This window comes from Galeopterus variegatus, unplaced genomic scaffold, assembly GCF_000696425.1.
Source record: "Galeopterus variegatus unplaced genomic scaffold, G_variegatus-3.0.2 Scaffold751, whole genome shotgun sequence".
Classification (NCBI taxonomy): domain Eukaryota; kingdom Metazoa; phylum Chordata; class Mammalia; order Dermoptera; family Cynocephalidae; genus Galeopterus; species Galeopterus variegatus.
Genome location: NW_007726862.1, coordinates 183,284 through 199,669, shown reverse-complemented (window position 1 = coordinate 199,669; position 16,386 = coordinate 183,284). Strand labels below are relative to the sequence as shown.

Below are 16,386 nucleotides of genomic sequence, written 5' to 3'. Positions count from 1 at the left end.
CGAGGGTTCGGATCCCACATACAGACCGGTTCCCGCTCACTGGCTGAGCGAGGCGTGGGAGCAACACCGAGGGTTGTGATCCCGTTGCCGGTCCTGGTCCGGTACGGGCACGACACTGAGGGTTGTGATCCGTTGCCGGACACGAAAAAAGACAAAAATAAATAAATAAATAAATAAATAAATAAAAGGCATGAATCCATTGATGTGTCCAAAGGAGTCCATGGACTTCCTTTGCTGTGAAATGAATTCTTTGGTCAGATGTAATACTGTGCAGAATGCCCTGATAGTGGATGAGGTAATCTATGGGTTCACAGATGGTGATGCTGTCAAAATCATGGGCTAAGAAGGTAAATCCATATCTTGAATATGTGTCTACAGTAAGGACACATATCTATCCCCCCTATGATGGAAGAAATCCACCCAAATCAACTTGCCATCAGGTGGCAGGCTGTTCCCTCTGGGGGAATGGTGTTATTATGGGGGTTTTAGTGTTGGTCTCTGCTGTTGGCACATTAGGCACTCAGCAGTAGGGTTAGCCAGGTATGCCTTGGTAAGAGGAAGTTCATGCTGTTAAGACCATGCATAACCTCCATCCTTGCCACCATGGCCTCTTTGTTCCTGGGTCTATTGAGGAAGCACTGGGTGATTCCTCAGTTCACATGGGACACAAATATTTTCAAAGTTTATACCCATTCTTAGAGATCCATCTACATATTTCTTCCCCAAATTTCTGTGTTGCCAGTCTTCCAATCTTGTTCCTTCAAAGTCCTTGACCATCCAGGTAAATCATAAGCAACTACCTATGAATGAATCTAATTTTGTATTTCTCACCATCTCTTATTCCAGACATGGCAGACAACCAAATGTACTGCTCATAGTTCTGCCCAGGTGAAAGATCACAATGAACAAAAAACCTCAAAATATTATAGTAGTATTGTATATCAATTACATCAATGAAGAAGGAGTTTCTCAGCAGAAAAGCAATGTGAGAAATAATACAGGGAAAGATTGTCTACACAAAAATACAGATCTTTGAGACATCAAAAAAATTAAGATTATAGCAACTACAAATTGTCACTGACTTACAAAATTTTCATTAAAATGTATTGAAAACATTAAGACCTGGTAAAAATTATATAAAAGGATATAAACAGCTCTGAAAAGAAAAAATATGGATAACAAATAGATATATTAAGTGTTATTCAATTTATATAGAAATTTTGAAAAATACAGATCTAAAGCCCAGTCCATTAAATTAGCCAATAGCAATAATAATAATAATAATAATAATAATAATAATAATAATAATAATGATAATAATAAATTTCAGAAGTTAGAGGATACAGTAAAATTGGCTTTTCTCATACTACTGATGGAATTCAAAATTATTTCAGTTCTCAAAAGAAATTTTGGATATATATAAAAAATGGTGATTTCTCTTTGTTCTGGTAATTTGACTTCTTTTTTTTTTTTTTTTTTTAAAAGATGACCGGCCATCCCTATATAGGATCCGAACCCGTGGCCTTGGTGTTATCAGCACCGCACTCTACCGAGTGAGCCACGGGCCGGCCTTGGTAATTTGACTTCTAAGGATCCATTTTAAGGAAATAATATGGAACCCAGAAAAAGCTTATGCACTTGGATGCTCTTATAGAATTATTTATAACAGAGATAATAGTGTAAATGTTCTTTTAGAATTTTAGGAGAGATGTCTTCTGAGTTTACTGAATTTCCACTAGAACTTGATGTTTATTTTCCAGTTAAAAATAGAAAGCTCATGTTCTATTGCAGAGCTTAAATGGACTTATATAGATATAATATAAACATAATCAGCATTTATAACATAGCTTTCATGTGAAAAAGGTTTCTGAGGTCTAAACACAATAGATTTTTAATGAACTCTTAAGTTGACTATTGACTCAGCATAAATGTATTTTAGTGGACATTATAATAGAAAAATAGAAGAAAAAAGGAATCTAGGTCAAGGAGGGAAAAGAAGGAGGAAAATGAATAAATTAAAAGATTGACCAATAAAAGATCATTTTGCTTCTTTGGAAATAAAATTTTAGATATTTTTAGTCTTTTTTTCTCATTCATAAATAATGCCCTATAATTAATTTTATATACTTTACAAAACACTTCTATATTATTACATTTCATTCTTTTAACAATCTTGTGAAAAAGTTTGGTATTTCTAGTTTACAGGTGAAGAAACGGTAGCTTCAGAAAAGTTAAACATCACTCGTTTAGAACATGGTGCTGTTAACACCAAGGTCAAGGGTTCAGATCCCAGCCCCAGCCAGCTGCCAAAAAAGAACGGTTGAACAGTTTACCTGAACATTCATAGTTTGTAAGGCACAGATCTCAAAATCAGTAATATGTGTAATAGTTCAAAGAACCAGTTCTGGAGTCAGGCTGGGTACAAATTCTTCTACCAATTCCATCCATGCCTCAGGCTCCTTATAAGTAAATAGAGAAAATAAAGGTATGTATTTGATAGGATTGTTGTGACAATTAAATGAGATAATTCAAGTACAGAACTTGGAACCTTCTTGGCACACAGGAAGTACTTAATAAATGTGTATTTTATTATAATTTTTATTTCCGCGTTCAACAGGTATCTCATAATTGGAGTTCATAGTTGTATAATGTTTAATCTTTATACAGTGCATTCATATGTTTTATATAATCCCACTGATACTTTCAGCCAGCTCTTAAGGACAGTTATTATATTATATTTTGTGACTTATGATTATTTATTATGGAATAATTTGCCTAAATTCAAATAGCTTTTAAATGCCAGTGTAAGGTAAATAATCGAATTTTTTTGATCCCAAATTAAGTGTTTCTTTTATAATTCCATTCCAAGGAAATACAACATATAAGACAATGTGTAAATTTATTATTTCTAAATGTGAAGCTAAGCTTTGGCAAAATACTTTGAGAATTAACATTTTTATTTGGTCTGGATAATGAAAAATTATTTTCTTGATCAGAAAAAAAAGGTTATTTCCTTGGGCACTAATAACCATGTCCTAGCCATTGTGTTTTGAGATCTTATATCAAAAAAATTAGAAATTATTATTAGTGTTTATATATTTTCTTTATTTAAAAATTTTTAATAGCTACATGCTCATCTGCAGTTTCTGCACACTCCCCATCAGTTATTGTAGCTGTGGTTGAAGGGAGAGGACTTGCCAGAGGTGAAATAGGAATGGCAAGTATTGATTTAAAAAGTCCACAAGTTATATTATCCCAGTTTGCAGACAACACAACATATGCTAAGGTAAGTATTAATAATCCTAAAAAATGGTAGATCTGGTGAGCAATATGCAGATTTTCAAGTCAATGCTTTCCTAGTGGCTTTTTGGTAGAATAAAGTTTATGATTAATATAAATACTCTTAATTAAAATATGATGGTTTTATACCTGAATTTTATTTTATTTTATTTTTTTTAATTTTAATATTAATTTTAATTTTTTTATCCTTTTTGAGACCGGTCGCACCGTGCTCAGCCAGTGAGCACTGTGAGTGCACTGGTCATCCCTATATAGGATCCGAACCCGTGGCGGGAGCGCTACTGCGCTCCCAGCGCCGCACTCTCCTGAGTGCGCCGCAGGCTCGGCCCCTGAATTTTATTTTTTAAATATATTTTCTCCAAAAAGAATGTGTTTTGCTGCTACTTGAGTACACCAAAGTTACTGTTAAATATTAGTTTCTAAAATTAGTATCTTAAATTAATATTCCTGGACTCGTTCTGAAGGTAATATATGAGAGGTCTTCAAAAAGTTCATGGAAAATGCATGTCGTGAAAAAGGTATTCATGGATTTCAAAATGTTTTCTGCACCAAAATAAACTCATACTAACTTGTTATAACATGTATGGACAGGATCTAATTTGAGGCACTGAAAAGGATAAGACATCAGTTTGAAAAGAGCCCCTGTGAGAACAACATGAATTCTGCTCAAAGTGAAGCAAGAACAGATATCAAATTTATGATGAAGTGTGGGTGGAAGAATGGTAAAATCACTGATGCTTTATGAATAGTTTATGGGTACAGTGCCCCAAAGAAATCAGCAATTTTACAAATGGATAACTCATTTTAAGAAGGGACGAGATATGCCCTGATTGAAGGGAACCAACAATTAACAGCAGAAACAATAGCCAACACCATATACATCTCAATTGGTTCAGCTTACACAATTCTGACTGAAAAATTAAAGTTAAGCAAACTTTCTGCTTGATGGGTGCCAAAACTATTGTGCTTAGGTCAGCTGCAGACAAGAGCAAAACTTTCAATAGATGTTTTAAATAAGTGGGATAAAGATCCTGAAGTATTTCTTTGAAGAATTGTAATAGAAGATGAAACATGGCTTTACCAGTACAATCCTAAAGACAAAGTACAATCAAAGCATTGTCTACCAAGAGAAGGAAGTGCAAAAGCAGACAAGTCAAGAGCAAAAGTCATAGCAACAGTTTTTTGCAATGTTCAAGGCATTTTGCTTGTTGACTTTCTGAAAGGCGAAAGAATGATAACATCTACTTAGCGAAGGCTTTATCAGAAAAATGCCTGGGAAAGCTTCACCAGAGAGTCCTTCTTCACCATGACTATGCTCCTGTTCATTTCTCTCATCAAACAAGGGCAGTTTTTCGAGTTTCAATGGGAAATCATTAGGCGTCCACTTATAGTCCCAATTTGGCTCCTTCTGACTTCTTTTCGTTTCCTAATCTTAAAAAATCTTTAAAGTGCACCCATTTTTCTTTAGTTAATTACATAAAAAGTATTGCATTGACATGGTTACATTTCCAGGACCTTCGGTTCTTTAGGGATGGACTAAATGGCTCATATCATTGCTTACAAAAGTGTCTTGACCTTGAAGAACTGTATATTGAGATAAAATTTTTATTTTTTATTTTTACCTTTTAATTCCGTTTTTCCACAAAGTTCCTTAAGTCACCTCATATGTGATAATGCTTTCTCCAGAGGCTTATTTCCACAGAACTGTATTTGAATTTTATTTTTCCAGAGTTAAGGGAAATGGGTGTCTGAGACCAGTCATAATTTAGTCTCTTAACTTCTTTCCTTCACTTCTTATTTTGCCTTCATTCCATGTCGCTGATCATTAATTTAGGACAATGGCCTATTATCATGGGAATTTGTGTGATCTAAAAGGTAGAGGTAGTCTATTCCTAATCTCTATATTTAAAAAAGTTATTTGACCCAATTATTATTATTTTTAAAATATGATCTGCTATGTTATTTTTAGTGTTTTATTGTTCTTTATTCTTTTCCTGAAATTTTCCTTATGATTTCCCAGTATGTAGGCTTTTTTTTTCCTAACAACTTTTTAAAATTATACCTCACAACCTAAAGGATATTAGTATTGCATATTAATGTCATCTGTGGGTGTTTTACATTTTTATACTATTTCAGAAGAATAGGAAAAAAGCTTATTAAAATATGGGTTTGTTAGACAAATTGATTAAGAATTTATTTCTGTGTCTAGAGTAGTTCTAAGAAATGCGCCCTATTTTGTGAAAGGCATAATGCATAAAGCAGATATTTCTCATTTGTTTTTCTGTATTTTTCAATTTCTAAACTGTACCAGTGCAGCCATACTGATTGTATTACCTTAATTATGCTGTTGGGTATGTTTATGTTTTTCACGGGGTTGGATAAAATACTGAATAGAAGGATTCACTTCAAAAAAATCTTATTTTGGGAATACCTATTTGTTAATTTCAAATTAACTTTTGTGAGTAAAATATAGCCTACATTTATGATAATATTTTACATTTGTTAATTATATGCATGTATATATGTTTAATTTATCACTATTAGAAATATACTTTAATTGAAATATACAATTAAGACAGTTGTGATTTTGTGTATCTATGAATTAATTTTAAGTAGTTATCTCAGAAAAATATGAAACTTTTTTGTTTTAGAGATCATGCTAAACTTACATTTAAGAAATTTTTTATTCAAATGATTTCAGGTGATCACTAAACTCAAAATTTTGTCACCTTTGGAAATAATAATGTCAAATACTGCTTGTGTTGTGGGGAATTCAACCAAATTGTTTACTCTGATCACAGAAAATTTCAGGGTAAGTGATTTTTATTCACAATAGTAACATTCAAGATCTAACTACTTTATTTAAAATCCATTTTTTGATATAGTAAAAAACAATAATTTGAGCAAGTTTATATGTAGTGCCCTAAAGTAGTCAGTAAATACAAGTCTTAATCTAAGAGACTATTAATACAGATAATAAAAATGATAGGAAATCCACTTTTTTGACTTGGCACCCTTGATCTACTTTAAACAAAAGAAAAAATGTTTTAGGTAGTAAGGAGGTTTCTCAGAGTATACAAGGGGCAGACCCTTAGAGAAACTTCCTTAGGTGTAGTTTCCTGGAAACTAGTTTCCTTAGGTTTAACTTCCTGGAAACTAGTTATCGTGCTGTCAGACTAATTGAAATTGTAGTTTTTGTCCTAGGGGATAGCAGTTATCAGCAAGTACTTTTTTTTTTCTGGGGAATTTGATCTATGTTACAGAATTGTTTCAGATTTCCCTGGTAGCATATACTGGCTCACAATTAGCCAGCTACTTTAGCCTCCATTTATGAAACTGTGAGACGTACGTGCTATGGAACCTTAACAAATGCTCTCTCCCTCATGAGAGCCTTTCCACCATGTAGTCTATCTCTTCCTCTGGCAAATGTCCCAGTTTTGTAGAATGGGGGCTGTGGTTCCAAACCAAGTAGGTGGCATTGCAGTTGGAATAATTTCTGAGAGATGCAAATTATTTTCAAAATATACTATATTTTGTTATGCTTACAGACGTATCTTTTACTTTAATACATTTGGAATCAAGCTGAGATTTAGGGTTCAATGAGTTCCTTTCTTCTTCTTAATATATTTGGCATCTACAATCATATCAGATTTGTTGTGATATTCTTAGAGATCCTATGTAGCTCAGCTGTCTTTGACTCATTGCTAGAACTGACTCATTCTAAATCCATTTCCTCTATTAGACAGCTTTATCTGTTTTCTTTCACTCATTACTTCATACCTCTTTTTGTCACCCTTATTTATATATACCTTTCCAACTTTTTGTTATTGTTGTTCTGATTAGATCTTCTAAGTCTTTTGGTTGTAAATAACAGAAATCCAACTTCAACTAGCTTAAGCAAAAGAGGAAATTTATTGGCTTATGTAACTAGGAAGTGAATGTTCAAAGATCCTATCCCTACTGTCAAAGATAAACAAAACCAGACACTAGTTAAAGCAGTAAGCATAGATTTTAATCAGTAATATACTATTGCAATAAGGAAAAGAGTCCAGCGTGAACTGAACTCAATTTCAGTTTGTACAGAGGTGACTGGATGCAGTGGCCCAGTAGAGTTAGGGAAGTGAAAAACTACAAAAAGCAGGAAGGTGGGGTTGGTCCATGTGAAACCCATCTGGGTTTTCTAACTGGCTCCTACCCTTCCAGATGTTGGCTGAAATCAACAGTACATTTTTGGGGCAACCTTGAGTTTTCTTAGGCAGGCACTTTAAGAGGGATATGGCTTTGAGCTGTTAGAAATTATGTTAGTATTTTGTTCAAGTCCTTATAGGCCAAGTTTAAGGCCTAGTTGAAAAGAGTGCTCAGAGGAACCTGGCTACAGTTTGGTCAAGGAGAGAATCTTTGTCATTACCCTTATTCCCGGTACCATCTTTTTTCTACTAAAGATAGGTCACCTCTATGAGGTTTAAGAACATGATTGATGATGGCTCCTGTCTGATGTCAGCTCAGGTTAGCCAACTCAGAGGAAAAAGAACCTCTTTCTTCTACTGTCCTTATGTGAATTTTAGGGAAGGATGCTGACTTGTCCTCTTTGGTTTCCTAATGTTAGACTAATCACTTGTTTCTGGGGGTAGAGGCACTATGATTGATTAATACTCGGACATCTGCTTTTTGCTGTGAGACATGGAGTACTGTAATTAACAGACATACCACAATCTTCTTAAACCTCGTCTAGGTAACCTATCTGCAGTAGAAATAAAAAAGATGGTAGTGGCAATGAGGATAGTGACAAAGATTCTTTCTTTGACCAAACTCTAGCCAGGCTTCTCTGAGCCCTCCTCTCAACTAGGCTTCAACCTTGTTGTATAAAGACTTGAACAAAGCAGTAATATAGTTTCTAATAGCTCACAGCCACATCCCTAGAATGTACACTTGAGATGTAAGGCGGTATAGCATAGTTTTTATGAATAGAGGAATCAGACTGTCCTGGTTTCAAATTTTGACTCTAAGTGACCTTGTAAAAATTGAATTACTTAACCTCTTTGAGCTTCAGTGTTTTTCATCAGTAAGTTGAGGGCAATAATAGTAACTACCTTCTAGAGCAGTGATATTTTATATAAGGTAATAAGAGATGGCCTCATTGATAAGGTTATATATCAGCAAGTTCTCAGTGGAGTGAGAGAACAAGCCATGGAGGTATTTGAGGTAATGGTATTACATACAAGCAGAGGGAAAAATCAGTATTATTATTATTACTATTATTGTTATTACCACACTTACCATAAAAAGACCTTCATTAAATCAGAAGCAATATGAAGTGAAAGTAACATGGACTTTGTAGTCAAAGAAATCTGAAATTTGAGTCTCAGCTCTGGCACATGTAAACTATATGGTATTAGAAAAGTTGCTTGACTTTTCAGAATTTTACTTATAGGAAAATTGGAATTAATAAGAGTTAAGTCAGAGTGTTCTTGTGAAGATTAAATGAGGTAATTTTGAAATCAATCTTGGCACATGAGTTAACTATGTGCTCATGATTTTTTTTTTCAGCCTTAACAGCTTTTTCACAATTGTTATATTGCTTTTCTTACCAACTACTTTTATTCAAATTAGGTAAACCTTTTTATTCATGCTTTTTTTTTCTTGCTCTTTTTTAAAAGTTGCATTCTTTCTCTCTTTTTTTATTCTAAATAAACTCACCTAATATAAATAGCATTTCATAGATAAGATGGTTGGAGTTGGTGTTTACATTTTCTCAACTAGCACTCTATAAGAATCTACATTTTCTCAATTATTATGCAGTATGGAAGGCTGAGTGTAAAACTTGTGTGATGTTGTTTCTATAGGATAAAATTACTAGAAGGCAGAGACTCTATTTTTTACTGAAGATGTTAAAAAATAAAATTTATACAATATTTGAGCCACCTACCCATGTACCAGCATGGGTTTAAGAAAGCAGTGTTCAGCAAGCACATGGTACTTAAAACTTTATTTTGAATTTCAAACTTCTTTTCAGAGTGTTAATTTCACTACTATCCAAAGGAAATACTTCAATGAAACAAAAGGATTAGAGTACATTGAACAGTTATGCATAGCAGAATTCAGCACTGTCCTAATGGAAGTTCAGTCCAAGTAAGTTACGACATAATGAAAGTAATAAATCTTGAGTGTGAATTCCATGACAGCAGGAACTTTTGTCCAAAATATCTTGCTTTGTTCTTTATTGTATCCCTATAACCTAGAAAAGTGCCTGGCTCATAATACACACAGTGATAATTGAAATAGTAAGGTGGTTAACTAAAATTTATACACGAGTCATATATTGCTAATTTAATTTATATAGAATTTCTACAAATAAGTCATAATCTATTGCCCTAACGGTTGTTGTGCAATTTAAAGTGAAAAGCTTAAGTAGCTACAGTAAACTAGAAATGTGACGGCACAGAAGTGAAACCCAGTTAAAGCTGTGTTCCTGTTACTTCATACCTTTATTCCTAAAAGATTTAGCATGAGATAGGGAATAATATTTTTGATACATACATTTCTTAGAGTATGCTAGATAGATACTTTCTTTGAGCCAGGTTGGACCACCTGTTTACTGAGTTAATCAAAATGGCTATTCTCACCAAGATCATAACATACTTTCCTACATATTGGGAACTTCTGACTCTACCTTTAAAGTCTTAGACTCTTGCAACATTATTTCAATACTTAGAGTGGTACATTAAAATCTGACACAAGTTACCACTGAATGTTGTCTTTTTTTGTCTTTTTTACTGACCGGTAACGGGATCGCAACCCTCGGTGTCGCGCCCGCACCGCGCTCAGCCAGTGAGTGGGAACCGGTCTCCACATAGGATCCGAACCCTCGGTGGGAGCACCGCCACGCTCCCAAGCGGCGCACTCTCCAGTGCACCACCAGGCTAGCCCTGAATGTTGTCTTTTTTTGTCTTTTTTACTGACCGGTAACGGGATCGCAACCCTCGGTGTCGCGCCCGCACCGCGCTCAGCCAGTGAGTGGGAACCGGTCTCCACATAGGATCCGAACCCTCGGTGGGAGCACCGCCACGCTCCCAAGCGGCGCACTCTCCAGTGCACCACCAGGCTAGCCCTGAATGTTGTCTTTTAACACACTATTTATTGTAGTCTAATATCCCTTAAGTGTCAGACTTCAAAAAATTGTCTATGTTTATGGTTCGGAGGTTATTTACCTACTTTTCAAAAATAAGGAACACTTGGTACACCTTTTTTCCTTTTGAATTTAAGCAGTGCCATGTAAATATTTATAATTTTCCTAAAATTAAGTTGAAATAAATGTTTCCTTTTATAGCGATTTTTTTTTAATTTTAAAGACTTGTCATATTATCAATGGTCACCTTACAGGTATTACTGCCTTGCAGCTGTTGCAGCTTTGTTAAAATATGTTGAATTTATTCAAAATTTAGTTTATGCACCAAAGTCGCTGAAGATTTGTTTCCAGGGTAGTGAACAGACAGCCATGATAGATTCATCATCAGCCCAAAACCTTGAATTGTTAATTAATAATCAAGACTGCAGGTAAGATCATCCAATTTTTTTCTTACAAAATGTATCAGTATATTCTATTGTCATATTTTCTATGAATAGTTACTCTAAAGTTCTTTCCAATGACGGACAAATATTCAATAAGCATATTTTTAACGATTGTACTGTTGTTGCTGAACTGTTCAGATGTTTCACCAAAATAAGGTTTTAAAAAGATATTTGTTCTAAATGACAAAAAAACAAACATTTCTCCAAAGATAAACAAATGGCCAATATGAAAAATGCTCAGTATCACTAGTCATTAGGGAATGCAAATAAACACAACAGATACCACTTCACACTCATTAGGATATGGGTTAAAATTATTCTGTCATTGACTTTCTATTATTTTATAATATGTTACTATAGCATAGAAAGCAATGACCGAGCCTGGTAATTATTACAGTTTTTCATGTTCAGTTTTACCTTGTCATGTTTCATAGTTCATTATTATTTATCATTATCATTGTCAAACATTGCTTGAGTTCCTGCTACATATTAGGGATACAGAGACTTAATTGATAGAATATGCGATCTCCAGGAGTTCCTATTACAGATGAAAAGGAGAATAGAGAAGTATTTTCACAGACTTGAACCAAAGATGCTCAGGTTAAACAATGGATATTCTATCTACTGAACTATCTGAATAGCTCTAATGCTTCCATAGGCTTGTCATCTGTTCAGTGTACTGTTATATCCATTGATTTGTGTAGCAAATGGCAGATTCATGTGTGTTCCTCACTTCCTTTGTTCCTGCAGAAACCAAGTTCTCAAAAAAGTAAAAAACTGTGCATGTGATGAGAGACCCCCAGCCAGTTTATTCAAATAGTTCCCTAAAGATTTGTTTTAATTGGTATGCCAATATCTGGTAGTATTCTTGTTTCCTTTCCCCTTGCACTTCAGATTTAATATATCAGTAAGTCCTCTTGGCTCAGCCCGTTCCCTAAAGATTTGTTTTAATTGGTATGCCAATATCTGGTAGTATTCTTGTTTCCTTTCCTCTTGCACTTCAGATTTAATATATCAGTAAGTCCTCTTGGCTCAGCCCTCAGTGTATATACCAATTCTGGATCACTTCTTACCATTTCCAAGGCTACCACCCTAACCAAAACTCTTATTGTCTTTAGACTGGACTTCTATAATAGCCTTCTAACTTGTCTCTCTGCCTTCTTACCCTCCTACAATTAGTCTGTTCTTGACATAGTAGCTCAAGTGTGATGCTTTTAATGCAGAAATCAGATTTTGTAACTCCCCTGTTTAAAACCTACCAGTGGCACTGTGTACATTTAGAATAGAATCCAGACCTCTTTACCATGACCTACAGGACTTCTATATATTGGCCTCTACCTACTTCTTCACTGATCTTTCTCCATTCTTAACAAAGGCCTGCAAACCTTGATCTTTCTGGTTCCAGAGCCAGACTTTCTGGGTTAAATTGCTGCCATACTACTTGCTTGGAAACCTTGGAAAATTAAATTACATAATTTTCTTGTGCTTCAGTTCCTTCGGTTGTGAGATGTGGCTAATACTAGCGTCTACCTGCATCTACCTCATACCATGGTAGTTTGAATTAAATGAGTTAATACAAGTAAAGTGCTTAGAACAATTCCCAGTACATTTAAGTGTTCAATTCATCATCATCGTGATTACCATACCATCATCATATTTGTATCACTGCCTCCCTTTTTGATCATTTAGTTCTCAGCTGTCAAACACACTGAAAGGTTTTTCTCAATCAACCTAACTAAAGTATCCCTACTGGCCCTTCTCTGTACATTCCAGTTGTTGTTTTTGGCAGTTTCTGTAACTGAAATTATTTTCTTTCCTTATATAATTATGTGTTTATTGTCTGTATCTCCCAACTGTTTGTCTTGCCCTTAGTCATGGCCAGTAAACATTAAAATTATTGGCAATCAGCCACTAGACTGGAAGGTCCATGAAGATAGGAATAATGTCTGTCTTGCATGTCCAGTGCTTAGCACAGAGTTTTGAACACTGCAGGGCTTAATAAATATTTATTGAATATTAAAATGAAGCAGCTTTTTTACATGCATCATAATTTCCAAATAGTCCAATGAAATGCATCATATCTCATTTCTTTATAAGAATTACTTAGCAATTATGAAGTTCTCTTTTACTTGTAGTTCTTCTCTAATTCCTTAAGTTAAAACAAAGTGGTTATATTAAATATAAGTGGTTATATTTAAAAGTCCCCCCTCCTTTAAGAATATGTTATTGATATCTTATTATTACTGATGGAATGTCATGGACTTAGAAAACTTTATAATATCCCTAATATTGTAACTGACCTATGAAAGAAGTCATTAACTAAGGACAAGGAGATACTTGTTAATCAAAGTGTAGTTCATTGACTGACAGCTTACCTGTGAGCTTATTCAAAATAAGATTCTGAGTGTGTGTGGGGGGGTCCTAGCTGGGATTCAGTCCCCGCTGAGCTGCAGTCCCTGCTGGACTGCTGCAATGGAACTCAGCATTGACTACCTCCGGGAGAAGCTGCAGCAGGACCTGGAGGTGGAGAACATGGGGTGGACACGATTCTCAACTGTTGTGCATCCTGCTTCAGAACGCATGCCTAGCGGAAGAGGTCCTGTGCATCCATGCCTTCAAGCAGAAAAGCCCAACCCCGGAGCACTGGGCCTGTGAGCGGCAGAAATGAGGGACCAGGATGTGCACAGCCATTAAAGTATAAATCAGAAAGAGAAAAAAAATACGAAAGAAAAAAACAAAAATGAAAAAAAAAAATCAAATAAAACATACACGCACATGCAAAAAAGGTATAGTCTCAGGCCCTCCCAGGCCTATTAAATTAGAATCCTCATGTAATTTGTATGCACAATAAAGTCTGAGAATCACTGCTGTAGATTATAGGATTATTTAATTACAAAGTTAGGATGCAGTTTTCTTGGATTTTACTTTGTATACATAATGAAATTCCCTAACTTGTGTTTTCAAAGGAATAATCATACTCTCTTTGGTGTTCTAAATTATACTAAGACTCCTGGAGGAAGTAGACGACTTCGTGCTAATATATTAGAACCTCTAATTGATATTGAAACCATTAACATGAGATTAGATTGTGTTCAAGAACTACTTCAAGATGAGGAACTCTTTTTTGGACTTCAATCAGGTGTGTCAATATCATCTAATTTTATAAATATAAGTTATTTTTAAAAGTGCAATTGGTTTAGTTTTTTCATGTTTCTGAAAGGTGAGTAATGAAGGTATAAATTCTTGTATTCTTGTATAGAAGCAATTTTCCTGAAAGTTTTTTCTGAATCCTGTAGTAAATCATTTCTGAGGTATATTTTATAAAATGGTTTCCTGGATGCTATTCTTTTCCTTTTTTTCCTATGGGTCTTTCTTTCTTTCTTTCTTTCTTTCTTTCTTTCTTTCTTTCTTTCTTTCTTTTTTTTCATAGACACCTTGTAATTCTTTTCTCCATGGTAATCCTCAAAGAAAGCAAAATTTATCTAGACTAGGTAATTATTAACAGATGGCTGTGTTAGTTTCCTAGGGCTGCTGTAAAAAAAAGTACCACATACTCTGTGGTTTAAAGTAACATATTTTTTTTGTCTCACAGTTCTGGAAGCTAGAAGGCAAAATCAAGTTGTCAGTAGATCCATGCTCCCTCTGAAACCTAGAGGGTAGAATCCTTCTTTGCTTCTTCCTAGCTTCTGGTAGTGACTGTCAGTCTATGGCATGCCTTGGCTTGTAGTGCCATCACTTCAGTCTCTGCCTCTGTTGTCATATGGTGTTCTCCCTGTGTGATTCACATGGTGTTCTCCCTAGTACTTTTGGGATAAAATCCAAACTCTTCTATATGGCTCTTTCCCTGTCATCTCTTACAACATCTGTTGCTACTCCTCACTTTCTGTTCTGTCTTCTAGTATAATTGAACTCTTTAAGTTATTTGAGGGCCGGCCCGGTGGCGCACTCGGTAGAGTGCGGCACTTGGGAGTGTGGTGACGCTCCCGCTGAGGGTTCGGATCCCATATACAGACCGGTCCGCTCACTGGTTGAGCGCGGTGTGGGCGCGACACCGAGGGTTGCAATCCCGTTGCCGGTCGCGGTATGGGCACGACACTGAGGGTTGCGATCCCGTTACCGGTCACGAAAAAAAAAAAAAAGAAAAAAAGTTATTTGAACAGATCTTCTCTCATTTTCTGGCCTTGGTACTTTGTAGTTTTTGCCTAGATTATTTTCTCCTTCTTCCCTGTAACCCCTCCTTCCAAACTACTCTTTAGCTAACTGTAGATCATTCCAGTTTACCATTCCTGTTTAGACATCACTTCTGCTAGATGCCTCCCTGACTCTCCAATCTGTGTTATGCATCTTTTCTACATTTCCTATAGTATCATTGTAGCACTTATCTTACTGTCTTGTAAAGGTATATTTTATTGGATGATTTCCATATAAGGCTAGGACATAACAGGTATTCATATTTGTTAAACTATTGATTCATTATTAAACCTGTTGAGAATTGTATGTTGTTGTTTCCAAGATAATTCTGTTTTATGTGATGGGATTTTGAAAAAAACTTGGATTTTCTTCGAGACTTTAATTTTGATATATTTTGTTTTATAAGTCCTTATAACTGAAAGTTTCAAATTGGCATCTACAAATATTAAATATTTCTGTGTTTTGGATATCTTGATAGTTTATAATTTGTCTTAACATGCAATAATTGGGGGAACAGGATATAGAGCAGAATGGGAGGGTAATTTTTACAGTTTATTTTTTAAATTTTTATTTAATGTTATTTTGTCGATGTACAACGTGGTTGATTATTGTGGCCCATTAAAAAAACCTCCCTCCCTCCTCCCTCTCCCCCCTCCCTTCCAACAATGTCCTTTCTGTATGATTATCATATCAATTTCAAGGAATTGGCAATTGTTATGTTTTCTTCCGCCCCCACCCCAGTTTTTTGTGTATGTGCGTGTGTGTGAATTTATTTATTTATTTTTAGCTACCACCAATAAGTGAGAACATGTGATATTTCTCTTTCTGTGACTGACTTGTTTCACTTAATATAATTCTCTCTAGGTCCATCCATGTGGTTGCAAAAGGCAGTATTTCATTCTTTTTTACAGCTGAGTAGTATTCCATTGTGTATATATACCACATTTTCCGTATCCACTCATCCGATGATAGACATTTGGGCTGGTTCCAACTCTTGCCTATTGTAAAGAGTTCTGCAATGAACATTGGGGAACAGGTATACCTTCGGACGTGATGACTTCCATTCTTCTGGGTATATTCCCAGCAGTGTGATAGCTGGCTCGTATGGTAGATCTATCTGCAATTGTTTGAGGAACCTCCATACCATTTTCCATAGAGGCTGCACCATTTTGCAGTCCCACCAACAATGTATGAGAATTCCTTTTTCTCTGCAACCTCGCCAGCATTTATCGTTCACAGTCTTTTGGATATTAGCCATCCGAACGGGGGTGAGATGGTATCTCAGTGTGGTTTTGATTTGCATTTCCAGAATGCTGAGTGATGTTG

The 16,386-nt window shown here is 35.3% G+C and overlaps 2 protein-coding genes across 2 annotated transcripts in view; both read left to right on the top strand.

The window, feature by feature from the left end:
- The window catches only part of MSH4 (mutS homolog 4), a 118,953-nt gene that overhangs the window by 10,824 nt on the left and 91,743 nt on the right, over positions 1 to 16,386 (top strand). Inside the window, exons 3-7 of the mRNA XM_008572061.1 lie at positions 3,126 to 3,286; positions 6,002 to 6,112; positions 9,314 to 9,429; positions 10,681 to 10,854; positions 13,836 to 14,008. Of these exons, the coding sequence (XP_008570283.1) occupies positions 3,126 to 3,286; positions 6,002 to 6,112; positions 9,314 to 9,429; positions 10,681 to 10,854; positions 13,836 to 14,008 (735 nt within the window). The remainder of the gene's footprint in view (positions 1 to 3,125; positions 3,287 to 6,001; positions 6,113 to 9,313; positions 9,430 to 10,680; positions 10,855 to 13,835; positions 14,009 to 16,386) is intronic.
- On the top strand, positions 11,241 to 13,537 carry LOC103589969 (bolA-like protein 2). The gene is made up of 3 exons (XM_008572070.1): positions 11,241 to 11,253; positions 13,295 to 13,401; positions 13,445 to 13,537. The coding sequence occupies exons 1-3, from the start codon at positions 11,241 to 11,243 to the stop codon at positions 13,535 to 13,537; spliced, it is 213 nt and encodes a 70-aa protein (XP_008570292.1).

Bases quoted from the DNA above. Each gene is read 5' to 3' on its own strand.
- LOC103589969 (XM_008572070.1), top strand. The intron at 13,402-13,444 runs ATGGGGTGGACA...ATCCTGCTTCAG, and splicing joins AGGACCTGGAGGTGGAGAAC to AACGCATGCCTAGCGGAAGA.